Source organism: Chiloscyllium plagiosum, unplaced genomic scaffold (genome assembly GCF_037043375.1).
Source record: "Chiloscyllium plagiosum isolate Xiang-an unplaced genomic scaffold, Cpla_swu_hap1 HiC_scaffold_27, whole genome shotgun sequence".
NCBI lineage: Eukaryota > Metazoa > Chordata > Chondrichthyes > Orectolobiformes > Hemiscylliidae > Chiloscyllium > Chiloscyllium plagiosum.
Genome location: NW_028270165.1, coordinates 30,794,375 through 30,816,990, shown reverse-complemented (window position 1 = coordinate 30,816,990; position 22,616 = coordinate 30,794,375). Strand labels below are relative to the sequence as shown.

General features: G+C 42.1%; 1 protein-coding gene across 1 annotated transcript; it reads right to left on the bottom strand.

Moving 5' to 3' along the window:
* Positions 1-13,724: 13,724 nt before the first annotated feature.
* On the bottom strand, positions 13,725-16,242 carry LOC148143515 (putative G protein-coupled receptor 139). Its single transcript, XM_087975231.1, has 2 exons — positions 16,173-16,242; positions 13,725-14,635 (listed from the first exon to the last, which is right to left on the bottom strand). Exons 1-2 carry the CDS (start codon positions 16,240-16,242, stop codon positions 13,725-13,727), a joined length of 981 nt encoding a protein of 326 aa, XP_087831357.1.
* Positions 16,243-22,616: the final 6,374 nt, after the last annotated feature.

The window sequence follows — 22,616 nt, the reverse complement described above, 5'->3', positions numbered from 1 at the left end:
AGTAACACTTGAGAAAAAAACTTTAGCATATGGCTGCTTATGAGGAGAATCAGCGCCACCAACAGAGCCAGAGATTAAGTGGGAAAAACAATTGACTTCAACTTATTTCAAAGGGAGAGAAATGAAAAATGAAGAACTGGAGAAACTGGAGATGAATGGGGAGGATGTGGTTTAGGACACAGTCCCCAAATAAATCCTCCCTTGGCCGGTGTTTGTAGCTGGGATCACTGCAGGTTTGCAGCTGCCATCCTTGGGCTTCACAATGCATGCCCAATTGTCTCGGTTACTTATTTATTGCTTCTTGTCGTCATCATAATTCACAAAGAAACACTTACAAGCTTTTGGAAATCCTGGAATGATGCCTTGTTAATCAAGGCCAAAGTGGTTAATGTATATCAGCAAAACCTGTGGAATTCCTGAAATAGCCCTCCTCCAGTCCAAACATAACTGTTAATGACGACTACGTTATGTCATTCAATCAGGTCAAACATTTCACGTCAATGTTGCGACTGTCACTTTTATTTCATTAACTCCATGATTTTCTCACCAGACTGTTATGGAACAATTTATTAAATCATTTTCTCCATGTTCATTGTATCAATACTATTACCAACATTCTAAGACCTCAACCAAAAATAAAAAGGCCACAGAAAATCTTGGGAGGTGATTTTCTCTCAATAAATCTGTGCAAGCTTTCCTGAATGAACAAACAATTGTCAGAATGCCTGTTAACTGTTTACCAAATTGCTATTTTTAAACCATTTCCTCCTGCTGAGGTTAAACTAACCAGCATCAGATGCTGCTGTTAATCTTTCTCTGATGGTGAGTGAAGATTTGATATTATTTGTCAGGAACTATGATGTACATTAGTGAAGTGATTAAGTCACAATGACTGTACAATTTAAAGGACCTCTGATAAAGAACTTGATAATTAAATTTCACAAGATATAAGTGACCAATCACAAATGGAGATTTATAAGTGAATTACTAATGCAGACCAGTCAGTTCTATTGGGTATTTCATAGAATCCCTACAGTGTGGAAACAGGCCAGTTGGCCCAACAAGTACACAACAACCCAAACTCATTCCCTTCCCCTACATGTCCCCTGCCTAATGCACCTAACCAACACATCCCTGCACACTTTTGGCAATTCAGCATGGTCAATTCACCTAGTCTGCACATCTTTTGATGGTAGGAGGAAACGGGAGTATCTGGAGGAAACCCATGCAGAGAATGTACAAAGTCCACACACAATTGCCTGAGTTTGGATTTGAACCTGGGTTTATCATTGAAATTAGCATCAATCAACATTCAAGGAAAAGAGTTTCAGTACTCACTACTACTGATTTCTAGCATCTCTTGTGAAGGGCCTGGCACTAATTCTCAGATTATATTCCCAGTTCCAGAATCTCCCATTAATGTAAATAGTTTACCTTTATTAACAGTGAAAAACAGGTTAAAATCTTAAATACCTTGATTGGATCACCCCATAACATTACAAATTGTAGGGAATAAATGCCTAAATTGTCTAACCTGTTCTCATACCTGCACTTCAGGGGTTAAGTTATTATTCTTGCAAACCTGCATGGATCACCATCCAGAGCCAAAACATCCTCCCGAGAGTGTGGTGCCCAGACTGGTTTCCAGCATTCTAAGTAGGATCTAAACAAGATTTTGTATAACTGCTGCATAACATTTGCATCATCCCTTTCCTGCAGCCCATTGGATATGAAAGCCAGCATTCTATTAGCCTTCTTGACAATTTTCTGCACGTATTGATGGCATTTTAAAGAGCCATGCACCAGAACCCCCAAATCACTTTGGACATCCATTGAATTTAATATTTTGCCTTCTATAAAATATTCAGATCTGCGCAGAAATTAGGAATAAATGCTTTATAAAAAGAAAAGTAATCACTCTGAACACAGGTTCCCTGAAAGGGCGAGGTCATAGGAAATCTATCACATGACATTCATTATATCTCAAGTGATGGACATTATGTGATGCTTTGAGATTAAATTAAATTAAATCTTCATTAAACAAAACAGTTCAGTATTAAGTTATCCAGTTAAGACAGCATTCAGTACATTCTTACATTACATTTCCCTCCAGCTAGTAGCTTCTCCATTCTAGTGGCCCTGGGCTACAGATTTCACCACCATATGCACGTTCATTACCGACGTTTTGCTGGTTCCCATTTCCAATTTGAGGGGTATGAGAATACTCTCTTCTCTGAGCAACCCCACTCCAGCTTTACAACCTTCCCACCTTTTGCAGCCCAAGTTCCCTCCTCTGTAACTCCTGTCTCGCATTGCATTCACCTTTCCAACGTTGTGGTTTGCGAACTTCCGGGCCTGCCGGCCTCTGTTTCACCTTGCAGCCCATAGGCAGTGCAATGTTCCTCCTGCAACATGTATGAGGTGAGGGATGCCATCGACGTCCCTGCCGATTACACTTGCAGGAAGTGCACCCATCTCCAGCTCCTCCAAGACCGTGTTAGGGAACTGGAGCTGGAGTTGGATGAACTTCGGATCATTCGGGAGGCAGAGGGGGTCATAGATCAGAGTTATAGGGAAGTAGTAACTCCAAAGATGGCAGATAGATGGGTGACAGTGAGGGGGACTGGGAGGAAGCAGCCAGTGCAGGGACCCCCTGCGGCCGTTCCCCTCAAGAACAAGTATACCGTTTTGGATACTTGTGGGGGGGATGACTTACCAGGGGTAAGTAACGGGGCTCAGGTCTCTGGCACGGAGCCTGTCCCCGTTACTCAGAAAGGAAGGGTGAAGAAGAGCAGAGCAGTAGTAATTGGGGACTCGATAGTTCGGGGCACAGATATGCGGTTTTGTGGGAACGAGAGAGACTCACGTTTGGTATGTTGCCTCCCAGGTGCAAGGGTACGTGATGTCTCTGATCGTGTTTTCCGGGTCCTGGAGGGGGAGGGGGAGCAGCCCGAAGTCGTGGTCCATATTGGCACCAACGACATAGGTAGGAGGAGTGCCGAGGATGTTAGACAGGCTTTCAGGGAGCTAGGTTGGAAGCTCAGAGTTAGAACGAACAGAGTTGTTGTCTCTGGTTTGTTACCCGTGCCACGTGATAGAGATTCGAGGAATAGGGAAAGAGAACACTTAAATGCGTGGCTACAGGGATGGTGCAGGAGGGAGGGATTCCGGTTTTTGGATAACTGGGGTTCTTTCTGGGGACGGTGGGACCTCTATAAACAGGATGGTCTACACCTGAACCTGAGGGGCACCAGTATCCTTGGGGGGAGGTTTGCTAGTGCTCTTGGGGGGTGTTTAAACTAACTCTGCAGGGGCATGGGAACCCAGATTGTAGCTTCAGGGTGCAGGGCCTGGAGTGTAGGGAGGTTAGGAACATGGCATCAATTTCAAAGGAGGGTGCCTGTAAACAGGAAAGTGGCTTGAAGTGTGTATACTTCATTGCAAGAAGTATACGAAATAAGGTAGGTGAACGTGCAGCGTGGGTTGGTACCTGGGACTTCGATGTTGTGGCTATTACGGAGACATGGCTAGAACAGGGACAGGATTGGCTGTTGCAGGTTCCAGGATTTAAATGTTTTAGTAGGGTCAGAGGTGGGGGTAAAAGAGGGGGAGGTGTGGCATTGCTTGTCAAAGATAGTATTACAGTGGTGGAAAGGACAATGGATGAGGACTTGCCATCTGAGGTAGTTTGGGCTGAGGTTAGGAATAAGAAAGGTGATGTCACCCTGTTAGGAGTCTTTTACAGGCCTCATGAGTGACAGTAATAGGGTGGTTGTTATGGGGGACTTTAACTTTCCTGATATTGATTGGGAAAGCTATAGCTCAAGTTCGTTAGATGGGTCAGTGTTTGTTCAATGTGTGCAGGAGAGTTTCCTGACACAATATGTAGACAGGCCAACAAGAGGTGAGGCCATACTGGATTTGGTTCTGGGTAACGAACCAGGCCAGGTGTTAGAATTAGAGGTAGGTGAGCACTTTGGGGATAGTGACCATAATTCGGTGATTTTTACTCTCGTGATGGAGAGGGATAAGTGTGTACTACAGGGCAAGAGTTATAGCTGGGGTCAGGGAAATTATGATGCGGTGAGGCATGACTCAGGATGTGTGGCTTGGAAAAGTAGACTCCAAGGCAAGAGTGTAAATGATATGTGGAGCTTGTTCAAGGAGCAACTATTGAGTGTCCTTGATAATTATGTACCTGTCAGGCAGGGAGGAAAGGGTCGTGCGAGGGAGCCGTGGTTTAATAAGGAATTGGAATCCCTTGTTAAATGGAAGAGGGCGGCCTATCTCAAGATGAGACGTGAAGGTTCAATTGGGGCGATTGAGAGTTATAGGGTAGCAAGGAAGGACCTGAAGAGAGAGCTAAGAGCAGCAAGGAGGGGACATGAAAGGTACTTAGTCGGTAGGATTAGGGAAAACCCTAAGGCTTTCTATAGGTATGTTAGGAATAAAAGAATGACTAGGGTAGGAATAGGTCCAGTCAAGGATAGTAGTGGGAAGTTGCGTGTGGAGGCGGAAGAGATTGGGGAGACACTGAATGAATACTTTTCTTCAGTATTTACTCAGGAACAGGGCATTGTCGTCGATGTGAATACTGAGTCACAAATAAGTAGAATGGATGGCTTTGAGGTATGTAGAGAAGAGGTGTTGGAAATCCTGGAAAAGGTGAAAATAGATAAGTCCCCTGGGCCTGATGACATTTATCCTAGGATTCTCTGGGAAGCAAGGGAGGAGATTGCAGAACCATTGGCCTTGATTTTTATGTCCTCTTTGTCTACAGGAGTAGTGCCAGAAGACTGGAGGATAGCAAATGTGGTTCCCTTGTTCAAAAAGGGGAGTAGGGATAACCCCAGTAACTATAGGCCGGTGAGTCTCACTTCTGTTGTGGGCAAAGTCTTAGAGAGAATTGTAAGGGATAGGATTTATGCACATCTGGATAGGGATAATGTGATCAAGGATAGTCAGCATGGTTTTGTGAAGGGCAGGTCGTGCCTCACAAACCTTATTGAATTCTTTGAAAAGGTGACAAAGGAGGTTGATGAGGGGAAAGCGGTAGATGTGGTATATATGGATTTTAGTAAGGCGTTTGATAAGGTTCCCCATGATAGGCTACTGCAGAAAATACGGAGATATGGCATTGAGGGTGAGTTGGAGGTTTGGATTAGGAATTGGCTGGATGGAAGAAGACAGAGGGTAGTAGTTGATGGCAAAGTTTCTTCATGGAGTGCCGTCACTAGCGGTGTTCCGCAAGGATCTGTTTTGGGACCATTGCTGTTTGACATTTTTATAAATGACCTGGAAGAGGGGTTAGAAGGTTGGGTGAGCAAGTTTGCGGATGATACGAAAGTCGGAGGAGTTGTTGACAGTGAGGAAGGATGTGGCAGGTTACAGCAGGATATAGAGAAGCTGCAGAGCTGGGCAGAAAGGTGGCAAATGGAATTCAATGTAGCTAAGTGTGAGGTGATTCACTTTGGGAAGAATAACAAAAAGATGGGGTACTGGGCTAATGGTCGGATACTTGGTAGTGTGGATGAGCAGAGGGATCTTGGTGTCCATGTACACAGATCTCTGAAAGTTGCCACCCAGGTAAATAGTGCGGTGAGGAAGGCATATGGCGTACTGGCTTTTATTGGTAGAGGAATTGAGTTCCGGAGTCCTGAGGTCATGATGCAGTTGTATAAGACTCTGGTGCGGCCGCATCTGGAATATTGTGTGCAGTTTTGGTCGCCATACTATAGGAAGGATGTGGAGGCACTGGAACGGGTGCAGAGGAGGTTTACCAGGATGTTGCCTGGTATGGAAGGAAGATCGTATGAGGAAAGACTGAGACACTTGGGGCTGTTTTCATTAGAGAAAAGAAGGTTTAGGGGTGACTTGATTGAGGTGTACAAGATGATTAGGGGGTTAGATAGGGTTGACAGTGTGAACCTCTTCCCGCGTATGGAGTCGGGTATTACAAGGGGGCATAGCTTTAAATTAAGGGGGGGTAGATATAGGACTGAAGTTAGGGGTAGGTTCTTCACTCAGCGAGTCGTAAGTTCATGGAATGCCCTGCCAGTAGCAGTGGTGGACTCTCCCTCTTTATGGGCATTTAAACGGGCATTGGATAGGTATATGGAGGATAGTGGGTTAGTATAGGTTAGGTGGGCTTGGATCGGCGCAACATCGAGGGCCAAAGGGCCTGTACTGCGCTGTATTCTTCTATGTATCTATGTATCTATGTATCTATGTACCTATGTACCTATGACCTGTGCAGCTGGACTGCCCCTCCAACCTCCAGCTTTCATGAGCTTTGCACCTCATTACACATTTCTGCTCCAATTACAGGCGTTGATAGGCTCGCCAAAACTTCTGTTCAATCTCCTACCTTTCTCTGATTGGGTGTCACAATGATCGAATTTTCTTAAAAAGTCCATTGGTTTCAGTGATGAATTTGCATTCTGCCATGTGCTAGACTGTTGCAGATCAGTTGTAATAATAGGGTGACTTTTTAAATCCTGCTGGTTGATCTTTGGTCACTTTGATTGTCATATTGATTGTCATAACCTATGATCCCCTGCACTTTTGGAATCACATCGTTATAATTAATCTGAAGAGTCTCTTCCGATTGGCTTAATCAGTTGAAAATTAAGCGTAAATGGCTTTCCTACAAAACGTTGCATCGCTCATGTAGTAAACGTCCATGTGCGCAACAGACTATGAAGTCTTAGAGGAGACACCTGCAGATCTCTGAAAGACGTCAGAAGCAATTAAAAAAAAAGCATCACTGTTGTGAACTTAACCACAATCTGGTCAACTGTTCATGATGTCTTCCTCCAGGTATCAGCAGATTTGAGTACAAAGATTCAAGTAAGTCTGAGCCTCCTGAGACAGAGTTTGCTGAGACATATCCAGAAAGCTGATCCTCAATCATGTATATTATGCTGGGGGATATTACCTTCAGTAAGTTCGAGCTGTGTTCATATCCCTCCTTGGTGAGCAATGATGCTAGTAATTTTGATGTCAGTGTTGCTCAACTAGTTCTTAATCAGAAGTCCACACGAGAACTGCAGAAGGGGCTCCCATGCCTCCGAGAAGTACAGGCAAAGTAAAACAAAGTTCCAAAATGACACTGGAGATTTTAAAGTAAGCTCTAAAGCAATTAAATTAACCCACTGAACAAGACCTGTGAGCAAAATCTATGAACTTGTTTCAATATTTCGAAGGCTTTCTCATCTGAATTCCAAACCCCCTTGATGCTTGTATAGCGCATCCCCGTGGTGACCCTGGTGAGTTTCAGATACACCTGGACTAAAGCAGTTTGACCCAGAATGCAGTTTATTGGTTCAGTTGATTGCGCTTTGTCATCCCAATTCAAATATGCCGGCACTATTCGACTAGCAACCCTTAAAACATACATTCGTTAATGATTTTGTCAGAAGGTCGACAAGCTGCAACTTTACCTTCCTGAACTCCTAACACATACCATTCTATTATCTACTATTATAAATTGTTGTCTCCACATTTATAATGAAACTGACCTCGTTGACTTGTTTTTTTTTAGATTAGATTACTTACAGTGTGGAAACAGGCCCTTCGGCCCAACAAGTCCATACCGACCCTCCAAAGAGCAACCTACCCAGACCAATTCCTCTACATTTACCCCTTCACCTAACGCTATGCAATTTAGCATGAGCCAATTCACCTAACCTGCAGGTTTTTGGATTGTGGGAGGAAACCGGAGCAAACCCACGCAGACCCGGGGAGAATGTGCAAACTCCACACAGACAGTTGCCTGAGGCAGGAATTGAACCCAGGTCTTTGGTGCTGTGAGGCAGCAGGGTGAACCACTGTGCCACCCACACTGCAAGTACACACTGCTTCCACTGGAGGCACTGCCAAACCTTAGTTTTCCTTCAAACAAAGACAGAATTTATCCAAAAAAGTGATCATTCTTCAATAATAAGTTATACATTACCGAGCTCATCTGCTTGTGCAGCATAGAACATTAACTAAGACCATCGCTAATTAATTTGGTGATGTTGTACAGTTTTCACTGTACTCTTGTACCCTTACTTGAGTACACATGACAATTAGTCCTATATCTAAATGCAGATATTTCTATAGAAGCATTGAAGTAATATTAAGTCAAAAATATGACCATAAGGTCGGAATTAATGACTTTGAAACGTAATGAAATATATCTGCATTAAAGATGCAGTTATCCCCATTGGCTTCAACTGCAGACTGGAGTTGTTTTTTTACTCCAGGTATGCAATGATATATTAGCTTATAAAAACGCACAAATTTGCACTACAAGTAACATAAAAGGAACCGCTGAAGTCTGAGAAAGAAGAAAAGAACAGTCAGAGGAACAATGGGACCAATTTGGAACGAAAATAATTTGATGGAAACATTAGACATAACTCAGCAACTGGAGTAGCCTCAAAGCGTCAGGGGCCGAGCTTGACTCCATCCTCTGATGCCTGCGTGGAGTTTGCATGTTCTCTCTGCATCTGCACGAGTTTCCTCTGGGTGCTCCCGTTCCCTCCAATCGTTCAAAATTTTGCAGGTCAAGTGGGTTAACCATCAGGAATGCAGGGTTAAAGGGATATTGAAGTGTGTCTGGTTGGGATGCTTTCCAGAGCGTTTGTGTGGACCCGATGGACCGAATGCCATGCTTCCACAGTGTAGGAATTCTATGAATTGAATGAACACTCTGGCTCTGTGTTCGTGAATTAAAAATATTGGTAACCTTATAATAAAGAAGTAGCTTCTAATACAGACAAATTGGATAATAAAAAAAAATAAGAAGAAATAAATGATTGGTACAGCTCAAAGTAGTCAGATAGGTACAGCTAGTTTGATGAGTAGAAGCAAGGATAGAAATATGAGAGTCGAGTTACAATCTTTCAACTCTCCTTCAATGCTGGTGTCGTGACAGATGATTGAAGCATTGAATACATCATACATTTGAAGATAAAATTAATAAATAAAATAAGGAATCATGGGCCAATCTCCAAAATGCCACAATTGGGGGCGGAGGTTGGGGTTTTTGGAAGGGGCTTGGGATGGAAAACATGATCATGATAGAAATAATTTTCACTCAGAAAATCATGAGGTAATAAATGGCAGCTTACATGGCTTTGTTAAAGACAAAACCTGGCAAAATTTGATTGAGTTGATGAGTCAAATGAACAATGAAGGCACTCCTGTTTATATTATATATGTGGATTTAATAAGATGTCTCTTACCACTCTTACATTTAGCAAAATTGAAGCCCATTAGATTAACAAGTCCTGGCTGTCACAGTGTTGATACAAAATTAGCTATGGGACAGAAAAGAGAAAATGATGGTGAAGGGATAATTTACAGATTGAAGGGACGTATGGTGTGGTGTCCTTTGGGTATTCAGATGCTCTTTTAATGTGAGTACAATTTCAAAGTTTGCAGGTGACACACACCGTACAAATATAGGAAACGGTGGGATAGATAATAGCAAACTTCGGAAGGACATAAACTGCAGAAATTTGCAGATATACAAAAAGTCTGAGAAGCATGGAAATGCATTTTGGAAGGACGACTGAGAACAGGTGATTTAAACTAAACGGTGCACTATGTTTGCCTTAAATGCTATTACCTTAATAAAAACCGCACAAATTTTGAGAGAATTTTTTTTGTAATCATGTTGGTTCTTGGGTAATGTTGCAGAACAGGAGCTCAGGTGCATAATTCTTTGAAATTTGCCTTATAGGTCGACAGGGTGGTTAAGAAGGCATTTGCCATGCTGGTATTCATTGCTCAGAATTTTGAGTATCGGAGTTGAGGCGTCATGTTGAGGTTTACAGGGGGTTGGTGAGTTGTCTTGTGGAATACTGTGTGTGGTTCTGGTCGCTTTCTTATAAGAAGAATACTATTAAACTGCAGAGGCTTCAGAAGAGATTTTTCAGGACGTTGCTAGGAATGAAGGGTTTGATTATAAAGAGAGGCTGGATTGGCGGGGACATTTTTCACGGTTGAGAGCTTTATAAAATCATGACGGGCATAGATAAGGTAAATAGTGGATTTCTTTTCCCTACAGTCATCGAGTCATCTAGATTTAGAGCACAGAAACCGACCCTTTTGTACAACTCGTCCGTGCAGACCACATATCCAAAATTAATCGAGTCTGATTTACCAGCATTTGGCCCATATCCCTCTAAAACCTTCCTATTCATATTCCCATCCAGATGTCTTTTAAATTATAATTGTACCACCCTCCACCACTTACTCTGGCAGCTGATTCCATGCACGGCACCACCCTCTCGTGAAATGATTGCCGTTAGGTCCCTTCTAAAGCTTTTCCCTCTCAACGTCAACCTCTGCTCTCAGTTTTAGACTCTCCTGATCCGGGAAAAGGATCCTAAAGTATGGGAGTGCAAAGCAAGGGAGCAGATGTCAAAAGTGAGAATAGAAAGTTTTAAGAAGGACGAGGAGCAAATTTCGCTGGCAGAGAAATTGATTAGTGTGCTGTTAAGTTGAAATCCCACCAACCACCATGGTGGAACGTGACCGAGGAACCCGAAAACATTACCTGGGTCTCTGTAGATTGCAACACCACTTAAGAATTTTTTCGCCCTCAGCCTGGTGCAACAACATGTCCGAGAAGTTCAGGCGATTGACTGCTAATTTAGCATATTGTTCGCACGTTGGTTTAAATCGCACTTTCGTCACTATTTCCTTAAATGTATAACTCAATGTTATTGCGATGTGTTTGCGTAGCTTTTGAAAGAGCTAGAAGCTTCTTGTTGACCTATCACACTGGAGAGCGTGTTCTTTAGTGAAAAATCGAGCAAGGATTGGAAACCATGTTCTAAACTTTAATGAAAAGTGGATTCAATTATAGTAATGAAAGGCAACAAGAATCTCTTTCTTTCCCTGTCTACCTTCTACGAGTGCGTTCTGCACAATCCAATGTAAGATCACCAAGAACGACCTCGAACTAGAGAGCAGAAGCAAAGGTTTATCATGTAGAATGTTTTTGGTTGGCTTTTTTCAAAGACTGGATGAGTGAGAAATAGAATCCACCGAGGCTGCACATCCTTGGACTATGGAAAACGCCAGACCACCAGGAAACCCACACAGATATGGCGAGCACATGCAAACTTCACATAGGCAGTCTCCCTCGTAGGATTGAACCTGGGCCCCTGGCGCAAGAGACCTAAGCACTGTGTCCCTTATCGCAGGTTTCATTCAACAGTGAGATCAGAGACTTTGCTACTAATCACATCTCGGCTTGAAATATTTTCATTTTGACAGTTGTGATTGGCCTTAATCTATAGCTGGGACGTGCTGTGGATTTTGGCAATCGGTTTGCTGCATTTTATAACCTTCCTCCAAATGAAGTGCTTTTCTTCATGTTGTCCTCATGGTTTTGCGAGATTACAGTAAACAATGATTCATTTACACTTTTTGCATTTTAATTACAGTCCTCAATGTTCACAAGACAGTCTGCGCTTTATTGGGAGTGCAAACATAGATTTGGTCATTACTTTGTAGAACAACATAAAATTGAGTCTGAAAACTGGACCCTAAGCTTCTGGTCATTTATCATTTTGATTTTCTGCCACTCCCACTCTGACCTTGGTCTCGTGCAACATGCTCCAAGGAAACTGAATGGGAGCTCGAGGAACAGCAGCTTGTGTTTCAGTTCAACACTCTCCAAGCTTCCAGATTCAACACGGAGTTCAGCAGTTTCTGCATCACGGGATTGTTGTGAGGATGGAGACCGCTTGCCCTGAAGAGAAGCTGGAACTTAACGCCATTAGATTGTGCCTGCTATGTTTAGATTATGCCTGCTCATCCGTTGTTTCCCACCCAATGGAAATAGCTCTTGTATCGCTCCCTCATCAGTTACCAATCAATCTCAAAATCCTTGATGAAAACTCCTAGTTCGCAGGTTGGCACAACATCGAGGGCGGAAGGCCTTGTTTTGCTTTGCAGTGTTCTATGTTCAGTGTTCTAAAACCACCACTTAATTTTTGAATTCCAGGCAATATCTCCCTCAACACATTGTGATGTATTTTTAGCAGAAGGAATAGAGAGACAATGGTACAATTCTAAAGTGTATGCAGGGATTAAGGACATGTTTGAGTGCACACATCTTTGAAGACAGTGGATGTATTCGTCATAAGCAAAGCAAATTCGATCTCGAGCTTGATAGATATTGGTATTGTCAATTAACATGGGGCAAGTAATATTGTACATTTATAAAGCTTTCATTCGACCACGAGTCTTCTGTCCAATTCTGGTAATCACCTTTTGTGAAGGTTGTGAGTGTGCTCGGCAGCAGGCAGGGGAGTTTTCTCAGAATGGATTCAGCAAAGCAGGTTGAGAGATTTGACTGTGTCACAAATTGTACAACGTACTTAAATGGGGCAGAGAAATGCAAAGCATTCCCATGAACTGATTATGCAGAGATTATGTATAGATTGACATTTTTCAGAAAGAAACAGTGGGGAGATGGGATAAGAACACTTTCACGTGGTGATGTTCTTGAACTTGCAGGCTCTGACGGTGTTTGCAAAAGGTCACAGTAATTGGTTTGAAAACGAACACCATTTGAGAGAAAGATCACGCCAAGATAGAACAGGTGAATGTGTGTGACCTGACTGCTGTACTTAAAAATCACAGGACACCAGGTTATATGCCAACTGGTGCTTTCAAATGAAATGTTGAACTGTAACCTGGTGTAGTGTGATTTTTAACTTTGTCCTCCCCAGTCAAACACCAGCTCCTCCACATTCTTACTGTTGTAGATAGCAAGCATGAAGTCAATGGGTTGAATGGCCTACTCTGTTCCGTAAGGACTCTCACTCTTTGGTATAACCTCTCCTTGTATTCTAAACCTTGGAATTCAATTGTCACTCATTCCAAGGCTATTGGATCATTTATTTTATTTGTCAGAATTGAATACAGCTCTGCAAGCATAATATCAGTATAGTTTGGTCATCTTGGTGCATTTCTATTCTCACTGATAGCTGAAAGAACAGATGAACCTTAATCCTTCAAATTTAGATGGTGATGACATTGAGGCCCTAATGAATCGAATGCCTTCTGATGTAATGTTTGATCTGAGTTCCCTGTGTGTTAAAGCTCTGCCGTCACTTTCCCACAAGTTTATGAAATCCATTAATGTCAGCCCCTCACAGAAATTCAGAAGAGACAAACATTTCTCCTGGTTTGCCTTTGCCGAGTAGGAATCCTCTCCGTCTAACACTTTGAAAAAAGATGTTCACATACTGTCTCCTTCTTGCAGGAAAATGTTGGAATGAATGTGAAGGAGCATCAGAGAGCCAGCATGGGCTGAAACCCAAGAGTTGTATTGAGGAATAGTAGGGTGCCCTTTCATAAGATTCAGTGTCACTGAGAACATTGGGAATCATGATAATATCACTTTTTTTTAAACAATTCTCATATCCCAGATCATCAAAATATTTTGAGGTGTGATTATTCACAAGATTGACGTGCTGAGACCAGACATAACTTGGTTTTCACCATATTTTCTTGCTTGAATCACTTTTTGCCCCTTTAATTCCACGTGTTTGTACGAGCAAGTGTTGGTTCATCTCCAGGGACTGCTGATCACCATACATAAGATAAAGCAGGAAAATTTCAAGAGCACAGTCTAATCGAGATGACATACATATGAACTTGAAAAATGATGGAAAATCTACATTGCTGAACTCAAATAGCATTTACTGTGATCACGACTTAAATAATTTAAACACTAGTGACAGGGGAAATTTGAACAATTTCTTCAGTTGCTGTCTGAATTTATTCTGGGTTCCTGCATAAATAAATGGGTTGATGCAGGAGCTCAAAAGCTGAAGCATAAACCCACCTTCCTCAAGAATAAAATTTGAATCATTGTAATTCGAACCTGAGAAATACCTGACGTTCAAAATTTGAACATTGAGGAAAGTCAGTAGAACCAACAAATAGGAGAGGAGGAAACTGCCTGAAATGGTGAAGAGTAAAACAATGGACTTCTTCCGTTTTTCCATCTCTGGATCACTCTGATTCTCTCCATTGCTCCTGGCCCGAAGTCTTTTGCGGGCTCTACTGGCCAATACAATGTGCCTGACAGTGAGGGCATTTAGCAGCAAAATCATAATAAATGGAAGACAAGGATTTAAAATTGCTATTATCCAGTCAAATGCAACCCAACTGGGTGAAGTATAGTATATTGGTTTGGTATTGCAATACCAAGGTACATTGTTCATGATGAAGGAAGGATCATACGTAAAGTACAAGGGGATGTTTCTAATGCAGCTCAGAGTGCAGACAGTTGCTATAATCACAGCCGCAACCTTTTCAGTGCAATATTTTCTTTTCAGTTTCTGGCAACAAATGGCAATGTATCGATCCAAAGTGAAAGCGACAGTTACCCAGACAGAGGAATCTCTGACTCCATAAAGTAATGCAAGAGTGGCACTACAGACTGGGGTGATGGACAGGAATGTCATTGTGAAATAAATGCGCACAAGCCGGTTTAATATCACAGCTGTGATAATGACCAGGAGATCCGTCACTGCCATGGAAACCAGGTAATATGCAATGCATTTGGAAAGGCCACAACTCTCTCTTGACAGGATAACAATCACTGAAATGTTAGCTATAAAAAAGGGATATAATGAGTGAATGCATGATATTGATCAATGTAGATGTAGCCAAAGGAAGACACAAACTAACATTTTGAAATGCACAACTTCCTGGAAACAATTACAAAACAGGAATGGGTCCATATTTTGCACTGAAACTGTTTCTATTTATCATCTGTAATTGGCAGCGAACTGTCAGTAGTGTGTAATATGGGCAATATTATCAGTTTTGACATTTTCTCTTTACAATTCAGTCGCAGGAAATGCAGTCTATGCTGCCTTTGGAAAATTTGTACCGAGGAACAAAAGCAAAAGTAATCCAAAGCATTGGTAGATTGGAAGAAGCAGCATTAGTATATGTTCACCAAGGAAATGGCCATAAAGAATCAGATGACATTGAATGTAAAGAAATCATAAGAGTTTCACATTGGTGCAGATAAATAGGAAGAGGTCACTCTAGGAGAAATGAATACTCATTTCAAAACAGAAGGAAACCCGAGATTGTACTTGGTGATGATCTTAAACTAATCCAACATTGTTTAGTGACAGACCCTAAAGCAATAGAATAGATGAAGACCAGGTGTAGCTCTGTTGGCAATGTTCTCTCTTTTTATTCGAATGATTTTGGCTTCAAATCCGACTGCAAGACATCAGTACTGACTGAGTATTGCAGTGCTCAGGATGTTGCGTTTGTGCCAACCCAATAAATGGAAGATGTGAGGAATAAGAGTCAAATAGAAAATCTAACTGAACTATTAAGAAGCTGCTGTTAGTATTCCATCAGATGCACTAAGCAGTGCCCCAAAGTAAAACTGAGCAACCTCATTACCTGTGCAGGCTGAAGAAAAACAATTTTGCAGTGTGATAAATAATTGACAGTTATAATGCTCAAAACACAATCGAAGTGCAATTAAATAGTTGTACCACTGAGATAATTCATACAGATTAACGGCATTAGGAACACAACAATGCACCATTTCTGAGTTTTGATGCTAACAATAAACCATAAAAAGTAGGTTAGGCGGGAATTGATTCTGCTCAAAGAAAAGGATTTCATGATCAACGTAAACAAGCTATGCAATTAAAAATGACACTGTTAATGAAGAGAAAATAAGATAGAAATTCATTGGACACATTTTGTTGGTGAAATGGAACTTTAATGCCCTTGAAAGGGCGGGAGATATTTTAACCCAACGAATGTAAAATAGCCATACCCCTATTGGACCGATTGGGCTGTTCTTTCAATGAAGAGAGAGACGACTCATAATGATTTAACCTGAAGGTCATTAGTCTAAAGGCAACAAAAAAGGCTGAGAAGGAGTCCTCCATGGTACACACAGCCAGTGCAGGCACTGAAGTGAAAACCCACGGTCCAGCCAACTGCGTTAACTGACTCTGTCAAAGTTGCGTATCCAAATTGACAATTCCACAGATTATCACCAAAGTGCTGGACTAAATACCAAATAGACTATTAGTTTATTGGAACTGCAGTATTGATAACTGAGAGAATGTATTAAAAATCCTATTTAATAAATAAAGAATATCCTTTACCTGGAACTCCAATAGTTGCTAGGATTGCATAGTAAATAGCAAACACCAGCCCTTTCGGTAATCCATGCATTTCTGTCTCAAGCTGCAGCAGTGGTTATCACTACAGTGATAGATAACCACACTTATACCTGATGCCAGGCTCCTGGGACACAATCAAATGCATTAGGTGTTTGCAATGATTACTCCAGTTGAAAGAATCAGATTAGAGATTCTTGTTCCGAGCTCATCTTCAATTTTGATGGATACAAATTTTATTCCTGGGCACTGATACTGCTCCAAAGCACTACAGGATGTAATCTCCCTAATGAAAAAAAAAAGAAACAGGCTGTTACAAATGTGCAGGAGAACATTTTGCGTGAAATACCCTTGTCTGTGAAAAAGATATCTTTGACCTGAGGTCGTCTATTTGATTGGAATATGCTGCCTTGTTTCCTCTCGTGATCATTATTCAGTCCATGCAATTAGTGATTAGGGTACAAGGGGGGTTCAAGTACTTCTGAAAATCTATAAGTACATCAAAGCAACAGTCTATGCACGGATTATGGGCATGTCCGTTATATTTCACGATGCGTTCAGAATGTCAGTTAGTTTTTGCAGTGCAGACTGGACCACGTGGGAATCGTTATTTTATATTCTGACACGTCAAGAACATCCTGATTGGATTGAATTCAACATGAGCCGGTTCAAATCAGCAGTTATATCAGAACTGATATTTCCTGCTTTCTGCCTGTTCATTCATAGTGGGTAAAGTCTGTTCAGTGTGATTATATTTAACATAAGTTGTTCCAGTGCATACTTTTGCAATCTGTCCGCATAGGGCCGTGTCATTTTAGCTATTCATTGAAGAGGTAGGGACTAGTCCAGTTTCATAAGGTTAAATTGAGCATAGACAGGCTCAATCAAAACGCTCCGATTGCAAAAGGACAGATCCATGTCCTCCGCAGGGTGCATTTAGACAGCGCTGAAACATGCAGATGAGCACAATTCATCTCATTGTAGAAAGAAGCGTATCAAAAATTAATGTCTTTGTGAAATTGTCCAAGTCAATTTGGCTATTAGCATAGTGAAAGCAGCTAGTTGTGAATATTTACATTCAGTGATGAAAATTCCCATTACGTTCTCAACGCAGTATCCCTCGTCTCTGAACCGTTCTTGTAGTCACTGTGTATATGTGGTGAGTCCAGTTGAGTTTCTGGTCAATAGTAACCCCAAGGATGTTGACAGTAGGGGATTCAGTGATGGTAATACCGTTGAATGAGAAGGGGCGGTTGTTAGAGTGTCTATTATTGGTGATGGTCTTTGTCTGGCATTTGTGTGGCGTGCAAGTTACTTGCCACTTGTAGGGATATTGTCCAGATCTTGTTGCATTTGAACACGACTGCTTCAGTATCTGAGGATTCACAAATGGTGCTGAACACTGTGCAATCATTGGCGAACATTATGACATGATGAAACGTCATTGATGAAACAGCTGAAGATTGTTGGTTCTGGATAATACCCTGAGAGACTGCTGCAGAGATATCCTGGAGCTGAGACAATTGATCCTCCACAAACACAGCCACCGTCCTTTGTGCCAGATATGACTCTAACCAGTGGAATGTTTGCCTCCGATACCCATAGATTTCAGTTTTACCATACTTGATGTCATACTTGGTCAACTGAGTCCGAGATGTCAAGGGCTGTCACTCTCACCTCACCTCACCTCCGGAATTCCACTATTTTGTCTATGTTTGCCCCAAGGCTATAATGAGATCAGGAGCTGAGTGACCCGGGCGAAACTCAAACTAGGCGTCACTGAGCAGGTTGTTGCTGAGCAGGTGGTGTTTAATAACACTGTTGGTGACTCCTTGCATCCGTTTACATAAATCCACTGAGTGCTACACAATTTAATGTAATCATGGTTGATCTGCGTATTCTTAACGCCAATCTCCTGCCTTTTGTCCAGAACCCTTGACTCTCTTACGAACTAAAAATCGATCTCAGCCTTGAAGATGCTTAGTGGCATTATCTCTGCAGGTCTCTGTGGTAATGAACTCCACAAATTCATAACCCTCTGACAGAAGAAATTCTTACTTGTTTCCATCTTAAATGTGGAGCGTCTTACTCTGAGAGTATGCCCTCAAAGTGAAACTACCTCTCAGTACCTACCCCGTCAAGCCCTCTGTGAAACATACATGTACCACTACGGCCGCCTTTCATTCTTCTTCTTGCATCAATACAGTTATCAACATTGTGATGTTATTTTTTCATTGATGATGAGTGAAGTTTTAATATTATTTGTCAGGAACTGTGATGTAAATTAGTGAAATGATTAAGCTGCAACTACAATTAAATGACAACTGACAATGAACCTGATAATTAATTAAATTTCAGAAGATATAAACGACCAATCACGAATGGAGATCTTTACATGAATTACTAATGCAGCCAGTCAGTTCTGTTGGCATTTCATAGAATCCCTACAAGTGGGAACAGGCCACTTGGCCCAACAAGTCCACACCAACTCTTCGAGGAATAACCTCCCAGACGCGTTCCCTTAACTGACATGTCTCCTGACTAATGCATTTAATTTACACATCGCTGTACACTATGCACAATTTAGAGACCAATTCACCTAACCTGCACGTCTTTCAACGGTGAGAGGAAACCGGAGTAAACCCATACACTGGGAGAATATACAACCTCCTCACACACCGTCGCCCGAAGCTGGGTTTGAACTCACATCCCTGGTGCCACGAGGCAGCAGTTCTAACCAGTGGCCCACCATACCGCTCGATATGGAAATTGTTTTGTAGAACTGTGGATGTCTAAAATTTGGAATATGAGGAGGAAATTCTGGAGGCGCTCAAATGTGCTGACAGATTCCATGGAGATAGAAATTGGTTCAAGTTTCACATCTAAGAGCAAGTAAGAATGGCGAAGAAGTTGATATGGGGCAGACGTGGGAAGATGAACAAAAGGAGCAGTCTATAGAAGTTGTGAAATCAATGACAACAGTCAAGATACAGAAGATGAGGTGTAAATAGAAGTCTCAAATGCAAAAATGATCATAGAGGACAAGAACAGAAAACAAAGTCAGAAATCAAAACACACAATCCTTCGACTTCTACACCTGAAGGCTGAATATTGCCTCCCATTACTCCTCAGTTCAGATGAAAGGCGACAGATCTGCTGACTTTGCTTATTCCCTCCCCAGCCATGCAGCTTAGATCAGGAGATCACGTCCCCACACTCCACTCCCTGGCTCCACAGAGACTGACGTTTGACCCTCCCACTGCTGGGGAGCGCTGGGTAAAGAGTCAGGAACCTGCTAGCTCGATGTAAGTTTCTACTCATCAAGTACTAGATGACAGACAAATCAGGGATGTGATGTGAGTGGAAGTTCTGGCATTTACACATGCCTGCAATGCTTGTCTATCTAAATGGTTAGGGTGAAGCTATGCGGACTTTGTCCAACTCTGGTCCAGTTATATGTATATTAAATCCTTCATCCCTGCCTCTTCCTTACCACTCCATCTCCTTCCGTTGGTTGCAAGTACTAACTGGTTCCCTTCCCTGAAGGACATCAGTGAACTTGTTTAATGTATAATGACAATTCAGCGGCTTCGATGGTCGCTTTGCGCCTCTCAGTGTCAGCTCCACGATTTGACAACTAGTCTCTGTTTTAGTGCATTGCCTGTCACTCTAACTTTTTTCTTCAGTAATATATCAGGTTCACAGCAAATTAGAGGAAGTGGATTTGCAGTCAGGAAACTCGATGTAACTATTAAGGAACAGCAGAATGACTGTCATACTCTCTCTTTCATGCAGAAAAGTGTTGGAATGAATTGAAGGGAGCAGTTCAAAGCCAGTATGGCCTGCAGGCTAAGAGTTGAAGGAAAATAGGAACCTCTTTCAAGACATTTAGTGTCACTGAGAACTTTGGGAATCGTCAAAAGGTCCTATTTTGTACAATTCTCAACTCCCAGATCATCATAATATTTTGACGTGAGAGTATATTCAATGATGAGATGGTGAGACAGGACATATCTTCCTTTTCACCACATTATCCTTCTTGAATCACTTCTTGCCCTTATAATTCCATATGTTTGTGCAAACAAGTAGCGGTGTATCTCCGGGGACTGCCAATCACATTACAGAAGATAAAAAGGTGAATTCAACCGCATAGCCAAATCAAGATGACGTAAAAATGAGCATAAGAAGGGTAGATAATAATATTGAATTCACATATAGATCACATCCTACGCTCTGTCCTCACCAATGCTCTTTGTTACTTCCTCAAAGAACTCAATCAAGTTTGTGAGACATGATTTCCCACGCACAAAACCATGTTGACTATCCCTAATATGTCCTTGCCTTTACAAATATATGTACATCCTGTCCCTCAGGATTCCCTCCAACAATTTGCCCACCACCAACGTCAGGCTCACTGGTCTATAGTTCCCTGGTTTGTCCTCACCACCCTTCTGAAACAGTGGCACCACGTTAGCCAACCTCCAGTCTTCTGCCACCTCACCTGTGACTATCAATGATACAAATATCTCAGCAAGAGGTCCAGCACTCACTTCTCTAGCTTCCCATAGAGTTCTAGGGTACACCTGATCAGGTCCTGGGGACCTTTTATGCGTTTCAAGGCATCCAGCACTTCCTCCTCTATAATCTGGACATTTCCCTATAGTCTATATCTTCCATATCCGTTTCCACAGTAAATACTGATGCAAAATACTCATTTAGTATCTCCCTCATTTTCTGCGGCTCCACACAAAGGCCGACTTGCTGATCTTTGAGGGGCCCTATTCTCTCCCGAGTTACCTTTTTGTCTTTAATGTATTTATAAAAACACTTTGGATTCTCCTTGACCCGATCTGCCAAAACTATCTCATGTCCCCCTTTTGCCCTCCTGATTTCCCTCTTAAGTATACTCCTACTTCCTTTATACTCTTCTAAGGATTCACTCGATCTATCCTGTCTATACCTTACATATGCTTCCTTCTTTTTCTTAACCAAACTCTCAATTTCTTTAGTCATCCAGCATTCCCTATACCGGAATGTTTTTTTACCTAGCATTCCCTATACCTACCAGCCTTTCCTTTCACCCGAACAGGAATATATTTTCTCTGGATTCTCTGGGTATCTCATTTCTGAAGGCTTCCCATTTTCCAGCCGTCCCTTTACCTACGAATATCTGCCCCCAATCAGCTTTCGAAAGTTCTTGCCTAATACCGTCAAAATTGACCTTTCTCCAATTTAGAACTTCAACTTTTAGATCTGGTCTATCATTTTCCATCATTATTTTAAATATAATAGAATATGGTCGCTGGCCCCAAAGTGCTCCCCCACTGATACCTTCGTCACCTGCCCTGCCTTAATTCCCAAGAGTAGGTCAGATTTTGCACCTTCTCGAATAGGTACATCCACATACTGAATGAGAAAATTGTCTTGTGCACCCTTAGCAAATTCCTCTCCACCTAAACCCTTAACCTATGGCAGTCCCAGTCTATGTTTGGAAAGTTAAAATCCCCTACTATAACCACCCTATTATTCTTACAGATAGCTGAGATCTCCTTACAAGTTTGTTTCTCAATTTCCCTCTGACTACTAGGAGATATCCCAATAAGGTGATCATCCCTTTCTTATTTCTCAGTTCCACCCAAATAACTTCCCTGGATGTATTTCTGGGAATATACTCCCTCAGCACCGCTGTAATGCTACCCTTATCAAAAATGCCACTCCCCATCCTCTCTTGCCTCCCTTTCTATCCTTCCTGTCGCATTTGTATTCTGGAACATTAAGCTGCCAGTCCTGCCCATCCCTGAGCCATGTTTCTGTAATTGCTATGATATCCCAGTCCCATGCTCCTAATCATGCCGTGAGTTCATCTGTTAGGCCGCTTGCATTGAAATAAATGTAGTTTAATTTATTAGTCCTACCTTGTCCCTGCCTGCCCAGACTGTTTGACTCGCTTCTGTTCTCAACTGTACCAGTCTCAGATTGATCTCTTTCCTCACTATCTCCCTGGGTCCCACTCCCCCACCTTACTAGTTTAAAATCTCCAGAGCAGCTCTAGCAAATTTCCCTGCCAGTATATTAGTCCCCTTCCAATTTAGATGCAAGCCATCCTTCTTGTGCAGGTCACTTCTACCTCAAAAGAGATTCCAATGATCCAAAAATGTGAATCCTTCCTCCATACACTAGCTCCTCAGCCATGCATTCATCTGCTCTATCCTCCTATTCCTGCCCTCACTAGCTCGTAGCATCGGGAGTAATCCAGATATTACTACCCTTGAGGACCTCCTTTTTAAATTCCTGCCTAACTCTCTGTAATCTCCCTTCAGAATCTCAACCTTTTCCCTTCCTATGTCGTTGGTTCCAATGTGGACAATGACGTCTTTCTGGCCCCTCTCCCCCGTGAGAGCATTCTGTACCTTCTCTGAGATGTCCTTG